Below are 20,534 nucleotides of genomic sequence, written 5' to 3'. Positions count from 1 at the left end.
CGTTCACATATGATACTTTCTGTAGAAATCACAATATTTTACTATCACACTGTATGGACAGATATGCCTGTTCCATCTTATCCCCACAGGCTTCCCTGATAACATCAAAAGTCATCCCATTCTGAGCCCAAATTTAGGCTAACGTTATCTTCCTTGATTAAACTACTTTCATAGCCAATTAATCCAAAACGAAAACAATTCAGTGGGCTAATCTCACCAGAAAACGTTTAATAGGAATTTAACTCCTGGACTCATGACACTTCAGGTAGGTACAAGTGGAATTATTCATCTAGCCTGCCGAGGCAAATTATATGTTTGATGTCTCTAGACTGAAATATTAGAGGTGACTTGGAAACCCTTCTGCTCTACAGACGAGGCTCAGGCCCACTGTAGTGGCGTTAGCATAATATTAGCAATACTAGCTAGATGAAACGGGTTTCTGCAGTCATTATACGGACACCAAGTGTGTCGTTTCACTGTACGCACAAACGTTTAGCACTCGGACATGATCGGCTACTAAGGGTAGTGTCATGTCCAGGTTTCTAAACTAGCAGTACGCCTTGTGGTTGTAGCATGCAGCCTGCATGGTAGTAAGTGTCACTTCTGATCCTAATTGATATTGCGTACCCTTAACCATATCCGCAATGCAATGTCACATCAAACAGAACAGAATGATAATCTTACCTTTCAACTGCATCCCTTGTGTCTTGCATTCAGAGTCAACGTCGCTAAATTCACATGTTCAGGGCCAGGCCGGTTGGCAGCCACTTAGTTTCCACGACTTCCCTTTCCGGTGGCCATTCGTTGCCATGGCAGCAGTTAGAGCATGCATTCTTTGTATGTCATAATTTCGACTTTTTTTCTCGAAAATTTCGACTTTTAATCTCGAAGATTTCGACTTTTAATCTCGAAAATTTCGACTTTTAATCTCGAAAATTTCGACTTTTAATCTCGAAAATTTCGACTTTTTTTCTCGAAAATTTCGACTTTTAATCTCGGAATTTCGAGTTTTTTCTTGAAATTTCCGACTTTTAATCTCGGAATTTAGAAAAAAATATTTTCTCCAAGTGGCCCTAATACGCTTCCGTACAAATGTGTTGTATGTGTTGCAGTGGTACACATTATGCAGGTGTTTCGTGGCAAGTCAAATGTCAGACTTAGCTCCACTACCCAATATAATAGCTGTCTTGCTAACGTTAAACACGCCTGCATAATGTGTACCACTGCAACACATACAACACATTTGTCCCGCACTTACACTTTGTTGAATTAATTCAGTATCATAGTCGCCACTGAAGTCCACTCGATCCTTGTTTACCGTCAATGGATCGGTCACTCGTCAAACAGTCCGCCAGAATCCGAGTAGGGAATGGCTGAGTGTAGCTGTCAGTCAAACACAAGTTAGCCAATGGGAATGCATTCCTGGACAGCCCGCCCACACGTGAAGTTTGTGCCAAAACTGCAAGCAAAAAGTCAGGGAGCGCAAACGAGAAAGCTGGAATCGCAACCAAAAAAATTACGTCAAACAAAACTGAGAAAGACGCGGAACAAAAATAAAAGGTTTCTGAAGAGTAATAGACTGATATTTTGCACGATTACACGAATAATTTGTTTGCCAGTCTAAAAAAATTGACACTTTATTTATTTATTTATTTTTAAATTTTGATTTATCGTTTTTGTTTGATATTTCAGAAGTATTGTATGAACATTTTGGCACAAAACTGATTCCATACAAAATTGATTCCATATTATTCCAGACTCATAGTTCCATATAAAAGACATAAAAAGACAATACAAATACAAGATCAACACATCAGTATACATATAAACATCTATTCCAATGTTTCCACATCCTAGAGGTGTACCTTGTGTCACTCTGTTTAGTGTCAGTGAGTGCAATTATTAATCTGTTTTTTGACACTAGCAGTCAACACATAAATTTATACATAAAATTCCTCAGCACAGCATGGAAGGTGGGGACATTACTATGGACAAATAAAGTGCTTGCACTTGTCCATCTAGGAAGCTTAAGGAGGATCCTAAAAGCATCATTATATGCTACCTGTAGCTTCTTCAGCTTTGCTGTGCTATAGTTGCACCAGAGATGAGCTGTATATAGAGGAGTACAGTAGGCTCTAAATAGATTTGTTTTAACATCATCCGTACACATATGAAATCTACGGGCCAACATATTGGTCTGTGCATAGAGCTTACAACACTGACGCTGAATATCATCATCATCACGAAGATCATCAGTGATGATGTGTCCCAAATACCGTACTTTCTTTACAACATCTAGAGTGCGGTCAGACAATAACAATGAAGGAAACTTTTGCTTCTGATCTTCCTTAGTTTTAACAATTAAAATGACACTCTTTTTAGGATTGAACTTAATGTCATATTGAACTCCATAGCTGGAGCATACTTTAAGCAGGTGCTGTAGCCCAGCACTATATGGAGACATAATAACAAGATCATCAGCATGTATGATATGGTTGATGAGACTCTCACCCACCATACATCCTGTCTTACACTGACTAAGCTTCTTGGAAAGATCATCCATGTATACATTGAAGAGGACGGGTGACAAAATACCACCCTGTCTCACCCCATTCGTCACATGAAAGGGTGCAGATATACTACTGCCCCACCTGATTTGCATGGTTTGTTGTGTGTACCAAAACTGCAAGACCCTTATCAAATAAAGTGGAACACCTCTCTCTTGGAGTTTGGAAAACAGTTTACCATGATTGATCCTATCAAATGCTTTTGATGCATCTAAAAAGCACATAAACATGGTGGAATTCTGACATCTGTATATGATTTCTTTTAGTGCATACACACACTGATCTGTTCCAAGTGTACTTTTAAAACCAAACTGGTTATCAGAGGTTTCCACATTCTCACTAAGGCTATCTAAAATAATTATTTCTAACACTTTAGAAATTATGCTAGCCAGAGCAATTGGCCTATAGTTATCTACGTTGGAGATTTTCCCAGTTTTGTCTTTAATCACTGGCACTAACAATACAGACAGCATAGAGTCAGGTAGTATGCCATGCATTAATAACCCAGTAAAACACATAGCAAGCAAGACATGCAGTCTACGACTAGCATGTTTTAGATGTTCTGCTGTAATCTGGTCAAGACCACATACTTTATTCATAGACAGTTTCTCAATGGCATAGTACACCTCATCAGGTCTAATAATCACATCATCATTAAAAGGAACATTTCCAACATAAAATTTCTCACTCTTAATACAATTAAAAATGTCACTATTGTGTTTGCTCCAAAGTTCTGCAATATTTTCAGGTCCAATGACCCCAGCAATACTGGGTGATTCTCATGAAGACCTTCACATTAACAAAGTTTTTCACCTCATTTCAGTATTTTTTCAAGCTGAGAGCCTAAAATAGAGTGTGAACTTTATTATGTTTATCTTTTTTTAATGGAAAAATATTTTAATAGAATTTTATTCTTATTTGAGGCTTACATGATCCAGAATAATTCTCATCACCGTTACAGTAAATGATGAAGGTAGATCATGAGTTAAACATCTTTTGACAATTTATTTCATATTTCCACAAAATATCCCATTAAATGAACAGCACAGTCCATGACAATTACTTTATATATTTTTTGACATTTATTTATTGCCCTCACAGTGCATGGTAATGAGAATATTGAGTAACGGTAATGAGATACTCTTGGCTAATTTCACAAATAACCTGAAATGCTAGCATGCTAGCAACCTATAACTTTGCCACATGTTAAAGCCTTATATTGTGATAATAATCATAAAATAATATATTTTTTTATTTTTAAAAGTAATGAGTATTAAACCATAACGGTAATGATAATAGACAGTGTAACTGAGGACAGATTTAACATTAACATAAATATCACAAAGTAAGAGAAGAGTGAGCAACTGACCTTGTCTCCATTTTGAATCTTGTATCTGAAGTGATGCATCATCTTCTTCTTCTTCTTCTGGTTTATTGGCGGTTGGCAAGCAACTTTTAGATGTGCATTACCGCCATCTTCTGAAAGGGAGTGTGGGTCTGGATCTACGCTACTCTACACTCAAAGGGGAAAAAGGAAAAGGAAAGGGAGAGGGGAAAAAAATTACTAAAATAAAATTAATAAATAAATAAAGGGAAATATAAACAAATAAGCAAAGGGAGTGTTGCCTACAATCTCCACAGAAGACCTGTTTCCTTCAAAAAGGTAAACAAATATGTAAAACATGGCTCTCCTGTCTGCCTTAGAAGTACTTCACTTAGCTTTAGGGGAACTTTCACTCCTTCAAGACTTTTACTTAGTTCCTGCCTCTCATCCAGATGTCTAGTACATGACTCTACCACATGCTCTGGAGTTTCAGGGTTGCCACAGTCACTGCATTTGCCATCTACATGTTTCTTTATTAGAAACATTATGTTGTTCAGACCTGTATGGCCAATTCTCATTCTAGAAATGATATCCTCCTGCTGTGTACTCCTATGTGTACTTCGTCCCCTTCCCACTGTTTTCTGAATATTATACAGATGTCTACCTGTGTGTCCCTTATCCCATAGTTCCTGCCACTTCTGCCTAATTTTGACTTTAGTTATACATTTCATTTCCGCCTTACTGTACTTTATGTGCATCTCTACGCCAGGTTGGTCTACTGCTTTCTTGGCATGCTGGTCTGCCAGTTCATTACCTGTAACTCCAATGTGTGCAGGCACCCACATCAGTGTTACACTGACCCCTGACCTTTGCAGCCTGCTTACCATCTGAATGATATCTATTATGATATCCTGTCTTGACTGTGATTGTACATTTTTGATGCTGTGCAGAGCTGAAGTAGAATCAGTAGCAATCACAATATTCCCTGGAACAGATCTATTACTGTCCACCCAAGACAGTGCTAATAATATAGCCACCAGTTCTGCTGTGTACACAGCCAGGTTGTCGCTCAGTCTTTGCAAAACAGTCACTTTTAATTTTGGAATTACAAATGCAATTGGAATTACAAATGGAATTACACTTGACTATCCTTCTTTGATGCATCTGTATAGACAATATAGCTGTCCCCATAGTAATTCTGTATGTACCATTCAGCATAATACTTGTCCACTTCTACCTCCTCTCTTGCCTCCAGAAGGCCAAGGTCAACTAAAGGCAATTGTAAGGTCCACCAAGGAGTCGCAGCAAATGGAACAGTAGGACATACAGGTAAGTCTCTGATCTCTACTTCTCTTGCCATTTCTCCTATAACCCATCCAAAGCTTCTAACTCTGTCATTTCTCCTCTCTTGGCAATCCATTAGTGATTGCAGGCCTATGTGACCTTCCTGGTGCCCCATAAGATTAGCTCAGTACACCAAAGACAGCTGATCCCTCCTTAGATGTAAAGGCATCTCCCCCAACTCTACCTGCATGGCCGCCACTGGAGAGGTTTTAATAGCTCCCATGCATATTCGCAAGGCTTGATACTGTACCAGGTCTAGTTTTTTTAGTATAGATTCAGCCGCAGACCTATAAGCTACGCATCCATAGTCCAGCACTGACCTTATCAGGCCTGAGTAGATGGTCTTCATTGCTGTCCTATCAGCCCCCCATTCCGTACCTTTCAGACATCTCATAACGTTCAGCACTCTTTTACATCTTTCAATGATTTTCTGGATGTGCATAGCCCAGGTCAGCCTTTTGTCAAACCACATACCAAGAAACTTAAAATGCTCCACTCTCTCCAACTCTGACGAAGTGATGCATCATGGGATAGCTGATCAATTTAAAGGCACGGTGTACTTTTTATAGGGGGGTGAAATCATTAAACGGTAATGAGAAATATTTGGTGCAGACACAGTTATTTTGTTTAAAATCAAGTACCTTTTTTTTTGTTCAACACAAAAAATATTAATATTCTGCATAAATATAGATGTTTTAAAATAACTTTACACTGTATTATTTTTTATATAATTAGGAATTTTTATATGATTTAAAGTAAACATTTAAAAAAGGGATGCGGACACATAACGGTAATGAGAATTTTCATAGATTTTTTGTTTAATTGATATAAAAATTAGTTTATATGATGATGAAAACCATTTGTCCATACAGTGCTCCCTATTTTCTTTACACAAAATATCAGAGTTTATGTGAATTAAGTATTGATTTTGGAAAATGTGTCCTGGACATGTTCACTGCAGCTTCATGAGAATCACTCTACTAGACGGCAAGGGCATCTTACTGTTTATTAATAACCTTAACTTCTTTCCTGAAATCATTGGCATTATTCTGCTGAAGCTTTTTAGCCATGGAGTTAGCCCTCATAGCCTGCTCGTTTCTTTTAATAAAGCGGACAGCATACTTAAATTGTGCATTTGCCAATTTCTTGCGATCACACTCTGGGCCATGTCTAGCTCTCCCTGATATCACCCAGGTTTTAAAAGCTTCTTTGGCCTCTGCATGGAGCTCAGCCACATATTCATTCCATCCTGGTCTGACATTATGTTGTTTACGTCTTTTATTGCAGTGAAGCTTACCATTACTGATAAGAGTGTCTACAATCTTCTCATACATTATACAGAGACTTTCACTATGATTCTGGTTCTTACAGTTAATGTCATCACATAGGATAGCACCATAAGGAAGATCAACATTACTAAGACCCTTATCAGTCTGTGACTTGTAAAGCCAGAGGTCCTTTTCTGACATCCTTGCCCAATCTAATTTCTCACTTGGTTCTTGACTATCACAGCTGGACAGTGTACGAGAAAGTGAATTGGCTAACAGCAAGTGACCCACATCAACAACAGTAAATAGGCTACTTTAGTAATATGTCATGGATGGACCAAAAATATAGAATCTATTTAAAATGTTTATGCTGAGTATATTATATTGGAATATGTATTTCTCTGGATATGAATTAAACACAGCTACAATTTGGAAAACATTTTTAAACAAAAACACAGCCGAGAACATTTCACACTACAGACCTGGATTAAAAGTGAAGGGTTATTAAAATTGTCAATAAAACATTTCTCAGTCAAAATAAGTAAAATATAGGGAAAGTGTCATTGAATGAAATGTGTGGCACCCAGCTCTATGTTTGGCTCCCCAAGGTCAGAGCTTGTGCCTATTCCAGAACACACTGCTGTTACTGCTGAGGTTCCTGACAAAGAGCTGCTTTCAATAATGATCAATTTTTAAACAACATGCCACAATTTTAAAATATAAAATGTTAAAATATACCCCCCCCCAACACCACCATCATGTATATTGGACAGTAGGCTAATGGGCCAAAAGAACCTGTTATTTCACAGTTTGTGACCCTGCCAACAATCAGCCAGATCAGAGGCAAGGGTATGGGCAAAATTGATGTGTTTTTTCTTTTTTCTTTTAAAATCTGGAAATATCGTAACCGACCAGCCTCCCCTGTTTGAAAGACTACCAGCCGCCACTGGTCCAGTCAGTGGTTGCAGAGCTCCGCGGCAAAAAAAAAAGCAAAATCAAATATGAAGCGAAATTACCCCTCAGGGAGCCAGAAGAGAGAGAAGAAAAGGGAAGAGGAAGACAGAAAAAAACAAGACACTGGAAAGTGAGAATGTACACACTCATTAATACCAAGCGGGTCGACAAGCAAATTTTGTAGCTAGCTTACGTTAATGGTAGTTATCTTGTAGACAGTGTTTATAACAGTGACGTAAACGTTGTCATGCACAACAGGCTTACAAACTTGCAAGGACTGGCTAAAAATTCTAATATGTGCCACACAAATAGGTGAAAGACTGTCAACTTCTCCCAGATTAACTTATTGTGTTTATCAAAATGTATAATCAGAGTTAGTTTCAGCGAGCTGCATGGCTTTCATCAGAAGTAGCTAGTGTGTCGTGAGCATGAATGGAGTAGGACAGGGGATGGCTCACAAGAAAGCTCTTTTTTACATAAATAGGCAACGTTTGTGACCTTGGTCGGATATTAATGCAGTAATTCAGTAATTGGTTCTTATTAAGATTCTTATTCATGTTTGTAATCATTTAATCACCATTTGAAGTTATTTCTACTTGTGTATATACTGTAAATATTTAGTGTTGTGTTATTTGCACATTTTATATTACTTTGTCTTATTTTCATATTTGATTTTATATATATATATATATATATATATATATATATATATATATATATATATATATATATAATGTATATATAATATATATATATATATATATATATATATATATATATATATAATAATTATATATATATATATATATATAATGTATGTATGTGTGTGTGTGTGTATATTTTGTCTATTCTTGTGTTTAATTGGGTTTGATAATTATTTATAATAATGTAAAGAGTTCATTTATTAAGTAAAAATCGTAAGAATGATTACAATATGTGTGATGTTTATTTATTAAGTCTTCAGTGGGTAGGCGGCCATAAGGCCTTTTGTCGAGGGGGGATAATTATGGGCCCCAGATCCCCCTTTGCCTAGGGCCCCCAAATAGCTTGAAACGGGCCTGCCAATAGTGTACAAAGTGTCATCAAGGTAAATGGCGCTATTTTGAAGAATCTCAAATATGAAATATTTGTTTAAACATTTTTTGTTTACCACATAATATGTACGTATTGACTGAGTGAGAGGGCTGGACGGGAAAATATTTGGCTTGAGGTCAAATGACCAAGAGCCAAATATTTTCCCATCCGGCCCAACCTAACTCAGTCAATAAGCACTTTATCATATGACTTTTATTTTACTAACATCCACAGTGGAAAACAATGAACAACGACAAAGTGTCAGGCTCATCGTCTAAGTTTCCTTTTGTCTTCGCTTGTATAAAGAAACTACATAGCAAGCTGTCTAGCTCCTTAGAGGGGATGACTGTTATGTCTCTTTCCTCCTTAACTTCAGCAAGAAATCTCATCTCATCTCATTATCTCTAGCTGCTTTATCCTGTTCTACAGGGTCGCAGGCAAGCTGGAGCCTATCCCAGCTGACTACATAGCAAGCTGTCTAGCTCCTTAGAGGGGATGACTGTTATGTCTCTTTCCTCTTTACCTTCAGCAAGAAATCTCATCTCATCTCATTATCTCTAGCTGCTTTATTCTGTTCTACAGGGTCGCAGGCAAGCTGGAGCCTATCCCAGCTGACTACATAGCAAGCTGTCTAGCTCCTTAGAGGGGATGACTGTTATGTCTCTTTCCTCTTTAACTTCAGCAAGAAATCTCATCTCATCTCATTATCTCTAGCTGCTTTGTCCTGTTCTACAGGGTCGCAGGCAAGCTGGAGCCTATCCCAGCTGACTACATAGCAAGCTGTCTAGCTCCTTAGAGGGGATGACTGTTATGTCTCTTTCCTCTTTAACTTCAGCAAGAAATCTCATCTCATCTCATTATCTCTAGCTGCTTTATCCTATTCTACAGGGTCGCAGGCAAGCTGGAGCCTATCCCAGCTGACTACAGGCGAAAGGCGGGGTACACCCTGGACAAGTCGCCAGGTCATCACAGGGCTGACACATAGACACAGACAACCATTCACACTCACATTCACACCTACGGTCAATTTAGCGTCACCAGTTAACCTAACCTGCATGTCTTTGGACTGTGGGGGAAACCGGAGCACCCGGAGGAAACCCACACAGCAAGAAATCTTTTGAAAATATTCATGTCGTACTTAGGTTTTTTTATGGTGTTTTCTTGTTGTTATCCTTATATAAACAAGTTAATTTCTTCATTTAAAAGTACCTTTTTCATTTTCTTTGACAATTTCAGCTTGTTCAATTAGGTCTGTGTCTGACAAATCATCTGGATAATAAAATTCACTTTCACTCTGCTCAGCTGTGTCATTCATTTTTCAAAGTGACAATTCAGAGCAAAATGAAAGCAGCGGAAGCTAGGTAAACTGGACCGGGCCACATATGGCTTTTTCTGGACTGGATTCAGAAATTCTTATCTGCCAAGTCACATGACTTTTGCCAATGTTTTTATTAAGAGCGCACATGTGGGTCCATGTGGGTCATATGATAATTCCATATTTGTTTCACATTATTTCATAGTCTTCAGTATTGTTCTACAATGTAGAAAATAGTCCAAATACAGAAAAACCTATGAATAAGTAGGTGTGTCCAAACTTTTGACTGCGACTATATTTTACACCGAATTGTTCGGAAGTGAGTCCTAAAATACTGTGTGGCTGTGACTGTGTGTTGAAGACTAGGTGTATATCATCAGTGAATGATGATAGGCTCCTCCTTTTCCAAGATGGCAGCATGTCTATTGTCCTTGTGTTAGTGTTTGTTTATGTTTTGTTTGTAATTATATATTTATTTGTTTTTAGTAGTTTTTAGTACCTTGAGTGATTGAAGTTTTCATTTTATTTTGGTATTATTTTTAAATGTAGGTTTTGTTTGAAGAACAAAACTTTTTGTCTTTGCCTGGGATTGCATCAGCTTAACTATACTACTGTTGTGCTAAATGAGCTAAATTGACCAGGCAAGGCCCAGGATATCCAGGCCCTAGTTAGCTATATCTAGGCCCCAGTAGTCTGCCAGCTATAACTAGGCCCCAGCCAGCTACATCCAGACTCCAGCCTGTAACACCAGGCCCCAACAACCTGCCAGCTACATCCAGGCTCTAGACTGCATCATCAGGCCTCAACAATTTGCCAGCTACTTCCAGGCTTCAGCCTGCAACACCAGGCCCAAACAGCCTGCCAGTTACATCCAGGCTCTAGCCTATAACATTAGGCCCCAACAGCCTGTCAGTTACATCCAGGCTCCAGCCTGTAACACCAGGTCCTAACAGCCTGTCAGCTATATTCAGGCTCCAGCCTATAACATCAGGCTTCAGCAGCCTATTAGCTATATCCAGGCTCTAGCCTGCAACACCAGGCCTTAGCAGCCTGCCAACTACATCCAGGCTCCAGCCTGTAACACCAGGCCCTAGCAGCTTGCCAGCAACATCCAGGCTCTAGTAGCCTGTTAGCTACACCTAGACTATCATCTACCAGGCTTGGTGAAATGGCGCTTCTTGTGATTTTGCTTTGTGCATTCTCTATGTGGAGTCTACAAGTAAACAACCCGGCTTCTGTCGTGAGTACACTAGATAATGTTTGCATCTTACTGGATTTTACTTATGGATCTTGGACTCACTCAATGGAGACTATACAAAATGTGCAAGCTCCAAAGCAGTTGGCATTTGACTTGAATGTGTCTTGGCATGTTTTAGATGCTTTACCTTGCTTTCAGAGCTTGCTGGTTTTAAATAACTGCTTTGTATCCAAACAGATATTTCATTTGGACTCATGTGACTTGCCTAATGACTCTTGTATGGCAAAACAGAAATGGTTGATTCTTTTATTATTATATATGTCTGGTAATGTGGAACCTAATCCTGGTCCTGAGCTGTGCTGTATTTCAATGCCAGCTGACTTTAAACATCTGTCTGGCTTAAGTATCATTCATCTTAATGTGCGCAGCCTGTTATCAAAGATAGATATGGTTCGTATATGGGTTAATTCAACTGATGCTGACATTGTTGTCATTTCTGAAACTTGGCTATCGAAATTAGTCACTGATATTGATATTAACATTGATGGATACAATGTTTATCGTTGTGACAGACCAAAGAAAGGAGGAGGTGTTGCCATTTTTGTCAGATCTAGCTTGCGCACCAAGGTTGTTTTGTCTGCATCAATCTATAAGCACTTAGAATTCATGGCTTTAAATGTGGAAGTTGCCAACAATGTCAACATAACAGTTGTTGGCTGTTATAGGCCACCATCAGCCCCAAAGGAAGCATTGCATACTTTATCATATCTTTTATCCAGACTTAAATATAATGAACTTGTTTTAGCTGGTGATTTGAATTGGGATTGGCTAAAGCCAGTATCTGATGAATTCAAATCCTTTTGTGATTCTGTGAATCTGACCCAGCTGATTAATTCGCCTACTCGTCCAAATCTTAAATGCATGGAAAAGTCCACTTTAATTGATTTAATTCTTACAAATGTTCCTTATAAATTTTCAGCTGTCGGTGTATTTTGTAATGATCTAGTGATCATTGTGTTGTTGCTGCCTTAAGGAACACTAAGGTTCCTAAACAAAAGTCACGAACCATTTGTAAGAGGAATCTTAAATTTTTTAATGAGCAGGGATTTTATCATGATTTTGTATCACTTTGATTGGAGTAGAATTGAGCTGATTCCTGATGTGGAGACAGCCTGGAACTTTTTTAAAGATGAGTTCACACATATTATTAACACTCATGCTCCTTATAGGAGATACAGAGTAAAAGGTCGTGATAACCCCTGGTTCTCCTCTGAAGTAGCAGACTCTGTTCATGAGTGTAACTCGGCCTGGGCAAAGGCTAGGGCAACGGGTTGTACCTCAGACTGGCTTGTTTTTAGACAACTAAGAAATAGATGTTCTTCTCTTATAAAGAAAGCCAAATCAGAATTTTATCTGTCTGTTACCACTGAGAGTTTAAATGACCGAAGGAGGTTTTGGAAAATGATAAAATCACTCTCTGTGGAAAAAACTGCTCATGTTCTACCTACTTGTGTTATGAAAGACGCTATTGCTGTTCATGACAAGATGGAGATTTTGAATTGTTTTAATGAGCATTTTATATCTTCTGGCTCCTTGTTTGATACTGTTCATTCTAAATCTGAGAGTTTCTGTGCTGAAGTTACAGTGAATACTGGGGAAGTGTTCAATTTTGTACCTTTTTCTGTGCAGGAAGTTTGTAAAGCCTTGAAGGGTGTGGATCCTAGAAAAGCACCAGGGCCTGATCTTATTGAGCCATATTTCTTGAGATTGGCATCAGATTTTATTTCGAGGCCTTTAACTTTTATATTTTTAATCTTTCTATAGAAACCAAGGTTGTTCCTAAATTGTGGAAGTCTGCTTTTGTCCTGCCTTTATGGAAGGGAGGTGATCCAGCCTGTTTGAATAATTATAGGCCAATATCAAATCTTTCAGTTTTGGCCAAGATACTTGAAACTCTGGTTAGTAATCAGCTAAAGGAGTTTCTTTTCAACAATGATGTTCTTTCTACTTATCCGTCAGGTTTTAGGAAGAAGCATAGCACCATCACTGCTGGCTTGAAGGTAGTAAATGACATCTTGATTGCACTTGATAGGAAACAGCACTGTGCGTCACTTTTTGTTGATTTATCTAAAGCTTTCGACACCGTTGACCACAGTGTCTTAAAGATTAGACTTCTTAATTTAGGACTTTCAGAGCAAGCAGTAGTATGGTTCTCAGATTACCTAAATGATAGATCTCAATGTATTAAATATGATGATGAATTTGTTCAAAATTTGTATCTATTTATAAAGGTGTTCCACAGGGTTCTGTCTTAGGTCCGCTTTTATTTACTTTATATATAAATGACCTAGGACAAAATGTGCCAAATGCAAATTTTCATTTTTATGCTGACGACACGGTAATTTATTCTTGTGCCTCTACTGTTATTTTGGCCATTGAACACCTGCAAAATGCATTTAATGCTTTTCAGAATACTTTAATCCAGTTGAAGCTTGTTCTTAATGCTGAAAAGACAAAATGTATGATCTTCAGCAATTCAAAGACCAGACCACAAACCTCTGCTGTGGTTACTCTGGACGGAAGATGCATAGAAATGGTCAGCTCTTATAAATATTTGGGGGTTTTAATTGATGAGTCTTTCACTTTTAAGGCACATGTGCTCCAGCTAGTGAAAAAGCTGAAACTTAAACTGGGTTTTTATTTTCGCAATAAGTTATGTTTTTCTTTTGAGATTAAGAAGAGACTTGTTGCTGCTACTTTTTTTATCTGTTTTAGATTATGGAGATCTGTTGTACAGAAATACATCTGCTCAGTATCTCCATAAGATTGATTCAGTGTATCATGCTGCCTTGAGATTTATAACGAATGCAAAAGGCTTGACTCATCATTGTGACCTCTATTCTCGGGTGGGATGGCCTTCTTTGGCCACTCGCAGGCTCCATCATTGGTATGCCTTTATATACAAGGACATTTTGGGTTTGCTTCCACCTTATTTGTGTGTTTTCATGGTGCCAAAGATTATGGGACAATATTCCTTGCGTTCCCTTGATCATTATCTGCTTTTAGTCCCAAATGTCCGTACTGAGTTTGGGGAAAAAGGCCTTTGCTTATTCAGCTCCTATGGCATGGAACAACCTGCAAAATGTGTTTAAATTAGATTGTCTAGTTACTTTAAACGAATTTAAAGCTAAACTGAAGGATCTAGAGATGACTTCTTTAAGATTTCGGTGTTTTTAATGTATAATTTCGATTTTAATGTTGTAATATTGTCTCTATGTATTTATTGATGTTCTTTTATATTGTATGTCTGTAACAGTTTTCAATGTTGCCTATCTTGGCCAGGTCTCCCTTGAAAAAGAGATTTTTAATCTCAATGGGACTTCCTGGTAAAATAAAGGTTAAATAAATAAAATAAATAAATAAAAATCTGAACGTGACAGTCTCTCTGGTGGTCGGGTGTAGCCGGTGGCCATGTTTTTAGGCCAGTCTGTGTTCCACAATGTGGAAAGCAATGCTGTTTCTACCACTGATGTGACACTTTAACTGTTCTTATTCTGTGAGCAGATAACTTTGCTTTCTTTTTGAAATAAATGCTTAGAATTTGCAAAGACTATTTCAAGCTTGAAATTAGTAAATATGTCTAGAAACAGATTTACTAATATTATATTTGGTTTGTTGTAATCTTTTATTTATATATATATATATATATATATATATATATATATATATATATATATAAATAATATTATATATATGAGTGATTCCACGCTTATGGGTACTGAAATGGGGACATGAACTTATTCACCTAAAACCATTTCTTTTTTTACCATCAGGTCACAAAACATGTAATCTTTAATGAATGATATGTTAAAAGATAACTTTAATTTTATGAGATGTAATAAAAACATATTTATATGCCAAAGTCAAGCCTATGAGTTCCAAAATGATGTCTGTTGCATTACTTCTGTTACAATTGTCCATCTCGCGTCTGTTACAAATTAATTACAATCTAGCTATATACCATGTTAATCTTATTGAAAGAATGTGTATGTTTATTCTACTACACATGTTTATTAATTATATTTGCTAAAACATCACCTTCCTATGTTTCAAAAAGTAATTCTACATTGTTAAAATTGAGAATATATATGTCCACAACACTTCTGTTACGTTCTGACTTTGGCATATAAATATGTTTTTATTACATCTCAGAAAATTAAAGTTATCTTTTAACATATCATTCATTAAAGATTACATGTTTTGTGACCTGATGGTAAAAAAAAAGAAATGGTTTTAGGTGAATTTTTAAAAATAAGTTCATGTCCCCATTTCAGTACCCATAAGCGTGGAATCACTCATATATATGCGCGCACACACACAGTGGGGCAAAAAAGTATTTAGTCAGCCACCAATTGTACAAGTTCTCCCACTTAAAAAGATGAGAGAGGCCTGTAAGTTTCATCATAGGTACACTTCAACTATGAGAGACAGAATGGGGGGAAAGAATCCAGGAAATCACATTGTAGGATTTTTAATGAATTAATTGGTAAATTCCTAGGTAAAATAAGTATTTGGTCACCTACAAACAAGCAAGATTTCTGGCTCTCACAGACCTGTAACAACTTCTTGAAGAGGCTCCTCTGGCCTCCACTCGTTACCCGTATTAATGGTACCTGTTTGAACTCATTATCAGTATAAAAGACAACTGTCCACAACCTCAAACAGTCACACTCCAAACTCCACTATGGCCAAGACCAAAGAGCTGTCAAAGGACACCAGAAACAAAATAGTAGACCTGCACCAGGCTGGGAAGACTGAGTCTGCAATAGGTAAGCAGCTTGGTGTGAAGAAATCAACTGTGGGAGCAATTATTAGAAAATGGAAGACATACAAGACCACTGATAATCTCTCTCGATCTGGGGCTCCATGCAAGATCTCACCCCGTGGGGTCAAAATGATCACAAGAACAGTGAGCAAAAATCCCAGAACCACACGGGGGGACCTAGTGAATGACCTGCAGAGAGCTGGGACCAAAGTAACAAAGGCTACCATCAGTAACACACTACGCCACCAGGGACTCAAATCCTGCAGTGCCAGACGTGTCCCCCTGCTTAAGCCAGTACATGTCTAGGCCCGTCTGAAGTTTGCTAGAGAGCATTTGGATGATCCAGAAGAGGATTGGGAGAATGTCATATGGTCAGATGAAACCAAAATAGAACTTTTTGGTAAAAACTCAACTTGTGTTTGGAGGAGAAAGAATGCTGAGTTGCATCCAAAGAACACCATACCTACTGTGAAACATGGGGGTGGAAACATCATGCTTTGGGGCTGTTTTTCTGCAAAGGGCCCAGGACGACTGATCCGTGTAAAGGAAAGAATGAATGGGGCCATGTATCGTGAGATTTTGAGTGAAAACCTCCTTCCATCAGCAAGGGCATTGAAGATGAAACATGGCTGGATCTTTCAGCATGACAATGATCCCAAACACACCGTCTGGGCAACAAAGGAGTGGCTTCGTAAGAAACATTTCAAGGTCCTGGAGTGGCCTAGCCAGTCTCCAGATCTCAATCCCATAGAAAATCTTTGGAGGGAGTTGAAAGTCCGTGTTGCCCAGTGACAGCCCCAAAACATCACTGCTCTAGAGGAGATCTGCATGGAGGAATGGGCCAAAATACCAGCAACAGTGTGTGAAAACCTTGTGAAGACTCACAGAAAAAGACTGCATCTGGAAAGACCAAACAATTTATATCTTATTGACATTCGGCTCCCTGAGACAGCACCGGCCTCGGTTAAGGCCGTTGCTGAGGCAACATTTCCCCCTGAAGGTCACTGCTGGGAGACGCTCTCGCATTCCTTCTCCAACTTTCCGCGGTCGCCATTTTCACCCCCATTGTGACAAGCGGGTGCATGACCAGCGCCTTCATGGCTGCAGGAGCGGACGGCTGCTTGCTTGCACTGGGTTACCTCTACCTCCCCCCCTCTGCTTAAAAATCCCTCCGCTTACACCGATACACTGCGATCTATAATGGTGTATCATCATGTGGCCAGACATCAAAAGTACCTTTTATTAAAGCCACCCTGTGAGACAAAGATAAAACATTTTACCTGACCCTAGCCTGTAACTGGATAGTGGGCATACACTAAGTTTTTGAACGCTTTGTATTATTATGAGTCAGTGAGTGTAACATCAACAAGAAAACACAACAACCACCGCTAGTGATGTGATTGAAGTATCAGTGGCATTCATGTGGCTGAGGGTAACCTGTGTGTACTGTGTCATATCAGCTAAGGTGTGCACTGTGAAGCAGTACACAGTGGCTTGCATAAATAAATATTAACAGATAAGACATTTATAAATTAGAAAAAAGAACATTTCATAGATTCAGGACATGGAATTAAAATTGATTTTATTAAGATTAGACACAATGAATGTACATAACGTAGTCTGAGTGAAGACATTGCATTTTTTTTAACAAATAAAAAACATAAAAGCTGTGATCGCCTAAGTATTCATCCTTGTTGCTGTGAAACCCCTAAAATAATTCCAGTGCAACCATTTGCCATCTAGAGTACCTGAATTAGTTGAATGGAGCCAACTTTTATGCAATTTGTGTCCAATAATCTTGATATAACTACCCCAGTTTATTAGTGGACAGTGAAAAACAAGCAACATCATGAAGATCAAGAAGCTATTAAAACAAATCTGGGTCAGGTTCTGGAACATTTGTAATATGATCAGAATTTCTCCCCAAAGTCCAGACAATGCTTGACATGCTCCACAGTACTTTTCCTCCCCCATGCTATATGTACATATGTCACTGGAAACAGCTTAAACTGCCATTTGATTTGTAGGCATCTTTAAAATAAACATCCCTTATATTGTTTGTACAACATTAAATTATAGTACATTATGCTACATGACATACACTACAGGTGAAAAATCTTAGGCACATGTAAAGTAATGCTGTAAATCAATGTTGCTTTGAAAATAATGATATTAAACATTAAAACAAAATGAAATAATAAACTTTTTTTCTATATTAAAAGAAAATGTACTATAAAGAGCAGTAAACAACATTAAACTGACACAAGGCCAATATTTGGGACACTTCATGAAGTTTTATGAGAATATTGGTGAGTAAATTTGTCTAAATTAAAACTTTGACTGTTGCTTTTGTTGTTGCAGGAATCAGTTTATTAGTTGATGTTGGACTGTTACATATGTTCCTTTCTTTACTGACATACTAACATTTTTCAAGTACTGTTTGTGAAATGTTGTTTTTACTGACCCAGCATTCTAGTCCTAAAATTCCTAAAATAAACAACTAAGATGAAATTTGTCTAAAATAATTAGGCAAACTAAGACTTTTGCACAGTGTTATACATAATCCACCACATAACAATAACCATCAATCCCCCCCCCCCATCTGTCATTAAATAGTTTTAATATTTGAGTTTCAGTCTCTGGTTTTATCAGCCAATCTGAAACATTTTTAAACAACCATGTTAGAAAATGCATCCCTGACACCACTTCCAAATGACAAAGCAAGAAAAGCAAAGCATTAGACTTACAGCATGTTGTTCTCTCAGGATGCTCGTCACTGACTGGTGGATAAATTCAAATTTAAACTTTTAATTTTTGACAACATGTGCTGTATTTGATGATTGAACTTATGATTTCACGTTTTTTTTAATCTGGTCTCTAAGATAAAAAAAAATCACTTAATTTTGTTTACACAGTACTGTCTGTTAAAACTCTCTATGCTCGATAGTACTTTCCCTGAAAACATCTACAAAGAGTAAATTGCTGTGCTAAACCAATATCCCATATAAAGAATATAACGTTATAATATAGAGTACTCCATGTGATATACATAATTAAAAAAAAACCAGATCATCAGTGCTTATAGTAGCATGTTACATCAACTACAATTAGACAGAAAGATCCTTAAAATTGTAGCACTTAACAGTATTTCTGTTTTTCAGTATTTTTGTTTAGACATTTTTCTTAACTGGATACTTCAAAATCAATTTCTTTTATATTCTCAGCTTTTGTCTTTCTAAAGGAGATCATCATCATCATACAGTCTCCATTATAGTATAATGCACAATTTTCTTGTTCCTGACATCTGCGCTTGTTGCTCCAATTCTGAATATCTTCGTTGCCACTCTCTTTCATTTGCTTCTGCTTCTTTGAGAGCCTGTGCTTTTGAAAACAAATCATAGCTATAATAACTATAATTGTTTTCCCTCTGCATCTCGTGAATCTTTTGCAGGAATTGATCTACTTGGGTACGGTCCTGCGACCTGTTGTTAAACGCATGGTATCTCTGTTTGCATGCAGATATTAGGCTCTGAAGGTGAGATCCAGCTTCATGGATGTAGCGTTCTATGGTTTTATTGTCAAACTCAAGGTCATCTCCATGAGTGAAGACCACAATCATATGCTTGGACACATCATCACCAAAGATTTCTTGAAATTTCTTGACAGTATTTCTCTCCTCTTCAGTGTGACGCTTCACATCAAGCAGAAGAAGAAATACATGAGGACCAGGAGCTACCATTTGTGCACCTCTCACAGTCTCTTTTTCAATGAACTCGGCAGACATTGTTGTGTCGTATAAACCAGGTGTGTCAATGATTGTAATACTTTGTTTGTTGATAATTCTTGTTTCAGATGTGCATTCCTTTGTAACAGACACGGCTCTTGCTTCAGATTTGAATACTCTCTCACCGAAAATGGTGTTTCCTGTGGCACTTTTGCCAACCCCTGTCTTGCCCAGGAGGACCAAGCGCAGTGGATCTTTGTCTGTAAAATAATGCAACAATATTTGAAGCTTTAGCTCATATTTTGGATTGTCAATATTTATTTCATAAATTCAATATATGTTTGAATTTGTTGATTATCGACAGTGTTTTAAAACCAAGATTTAAATGAAAAACTTAAGCTATTTGCATACTGTGGTTATAGAGATGTTCACGTCCAAACAAGGTTTGGACTTGAACATCTCTATAAATGTCCAAACATTTAAGTTAAGGTGATTTAATAGACTACTAGTAGCTTCTGCCAAAATAAGAAAACAAAAACAAAAACAAGCAAACAAATAAACAAAAAATAGGCTTCTTGTTTTTATTTATCTGCAATAAACAAAGTTAAAATTTAGCCACTAGATTGCAGTAAACTATGAAAATATGAGCCAAAAATCATGCATAGTTTTACATATAATTTTGTAAATAAAAATTAGCCAAGAGGTAATAAATGCGAAGACTAGAAGCTTTTTGATCTGTTCAGTGTTTGATAAAAATTAAATACAGCATGCTAATATTAACTTTATCTTTTATTGTTTACGATGATGTTGTTTATACAAATTAGCACCTTGCCATTTCACACTCACCACAGGCAGCCATGGTTATTGCAGTATTGCAGTTGATAGTGTCTTCCTTTAGTGTTAGTTTTAAAAATGAATTTCTCAAATCTTTCATAAGTTTT

General features: G+C 37.5%; 1 protein-coding gene across 1 annotated transcript; it reads right to left on the bottom strand.

The window, feature by feature from the left end:
- Window positions 1–17,434: 17,434 nt before the first annotated feature.
- On the bottom strand, window positions 17,435–20,524 carry LOC132889675 (uncharacterized). Its single transcript, XM_060926414.1, has 2 exons — window positions 20,440–20,524; window positions 17,435–19,853 (listed from the first exon to the last, which is right to left on the bottom strand). The coding sequence occupies exons 1-2, from the start codon at window positions 20,450–20,452 to the stop codon at window positions 19,138–19,140; spliced, it is 729 nt and encodes a 242-aa protein (XP_060782397.1). The 5' UTR covers window positions 20,453–20,524; the 3' UTR covers window positions 17,435–19,137.
- Window positions 20,525–20,534: the final 10 nt, after the last annotated feature.

The sequence above is a fragment of the Neoarius graeffei genome, chromosome 7 (assembly GCF_027579695.1).
Source record: "Neoarius graeffei isolate fNeoGra1 chromosome 7, fNeoGra1.pri, whole genome shotgun sequence".
Classification (NCBI taxonomy): domain Eukaryota; kingdom Metazoa; phylum Chordata; class Actinopteri; order Siluriformes; family Ariidae; genus Neoarius; species Neoarius graeffei.
Note: the sequence above shows the minus strand (reverse complement) of the source record. Positions and strands in the feature narration are given on the sequence as shown.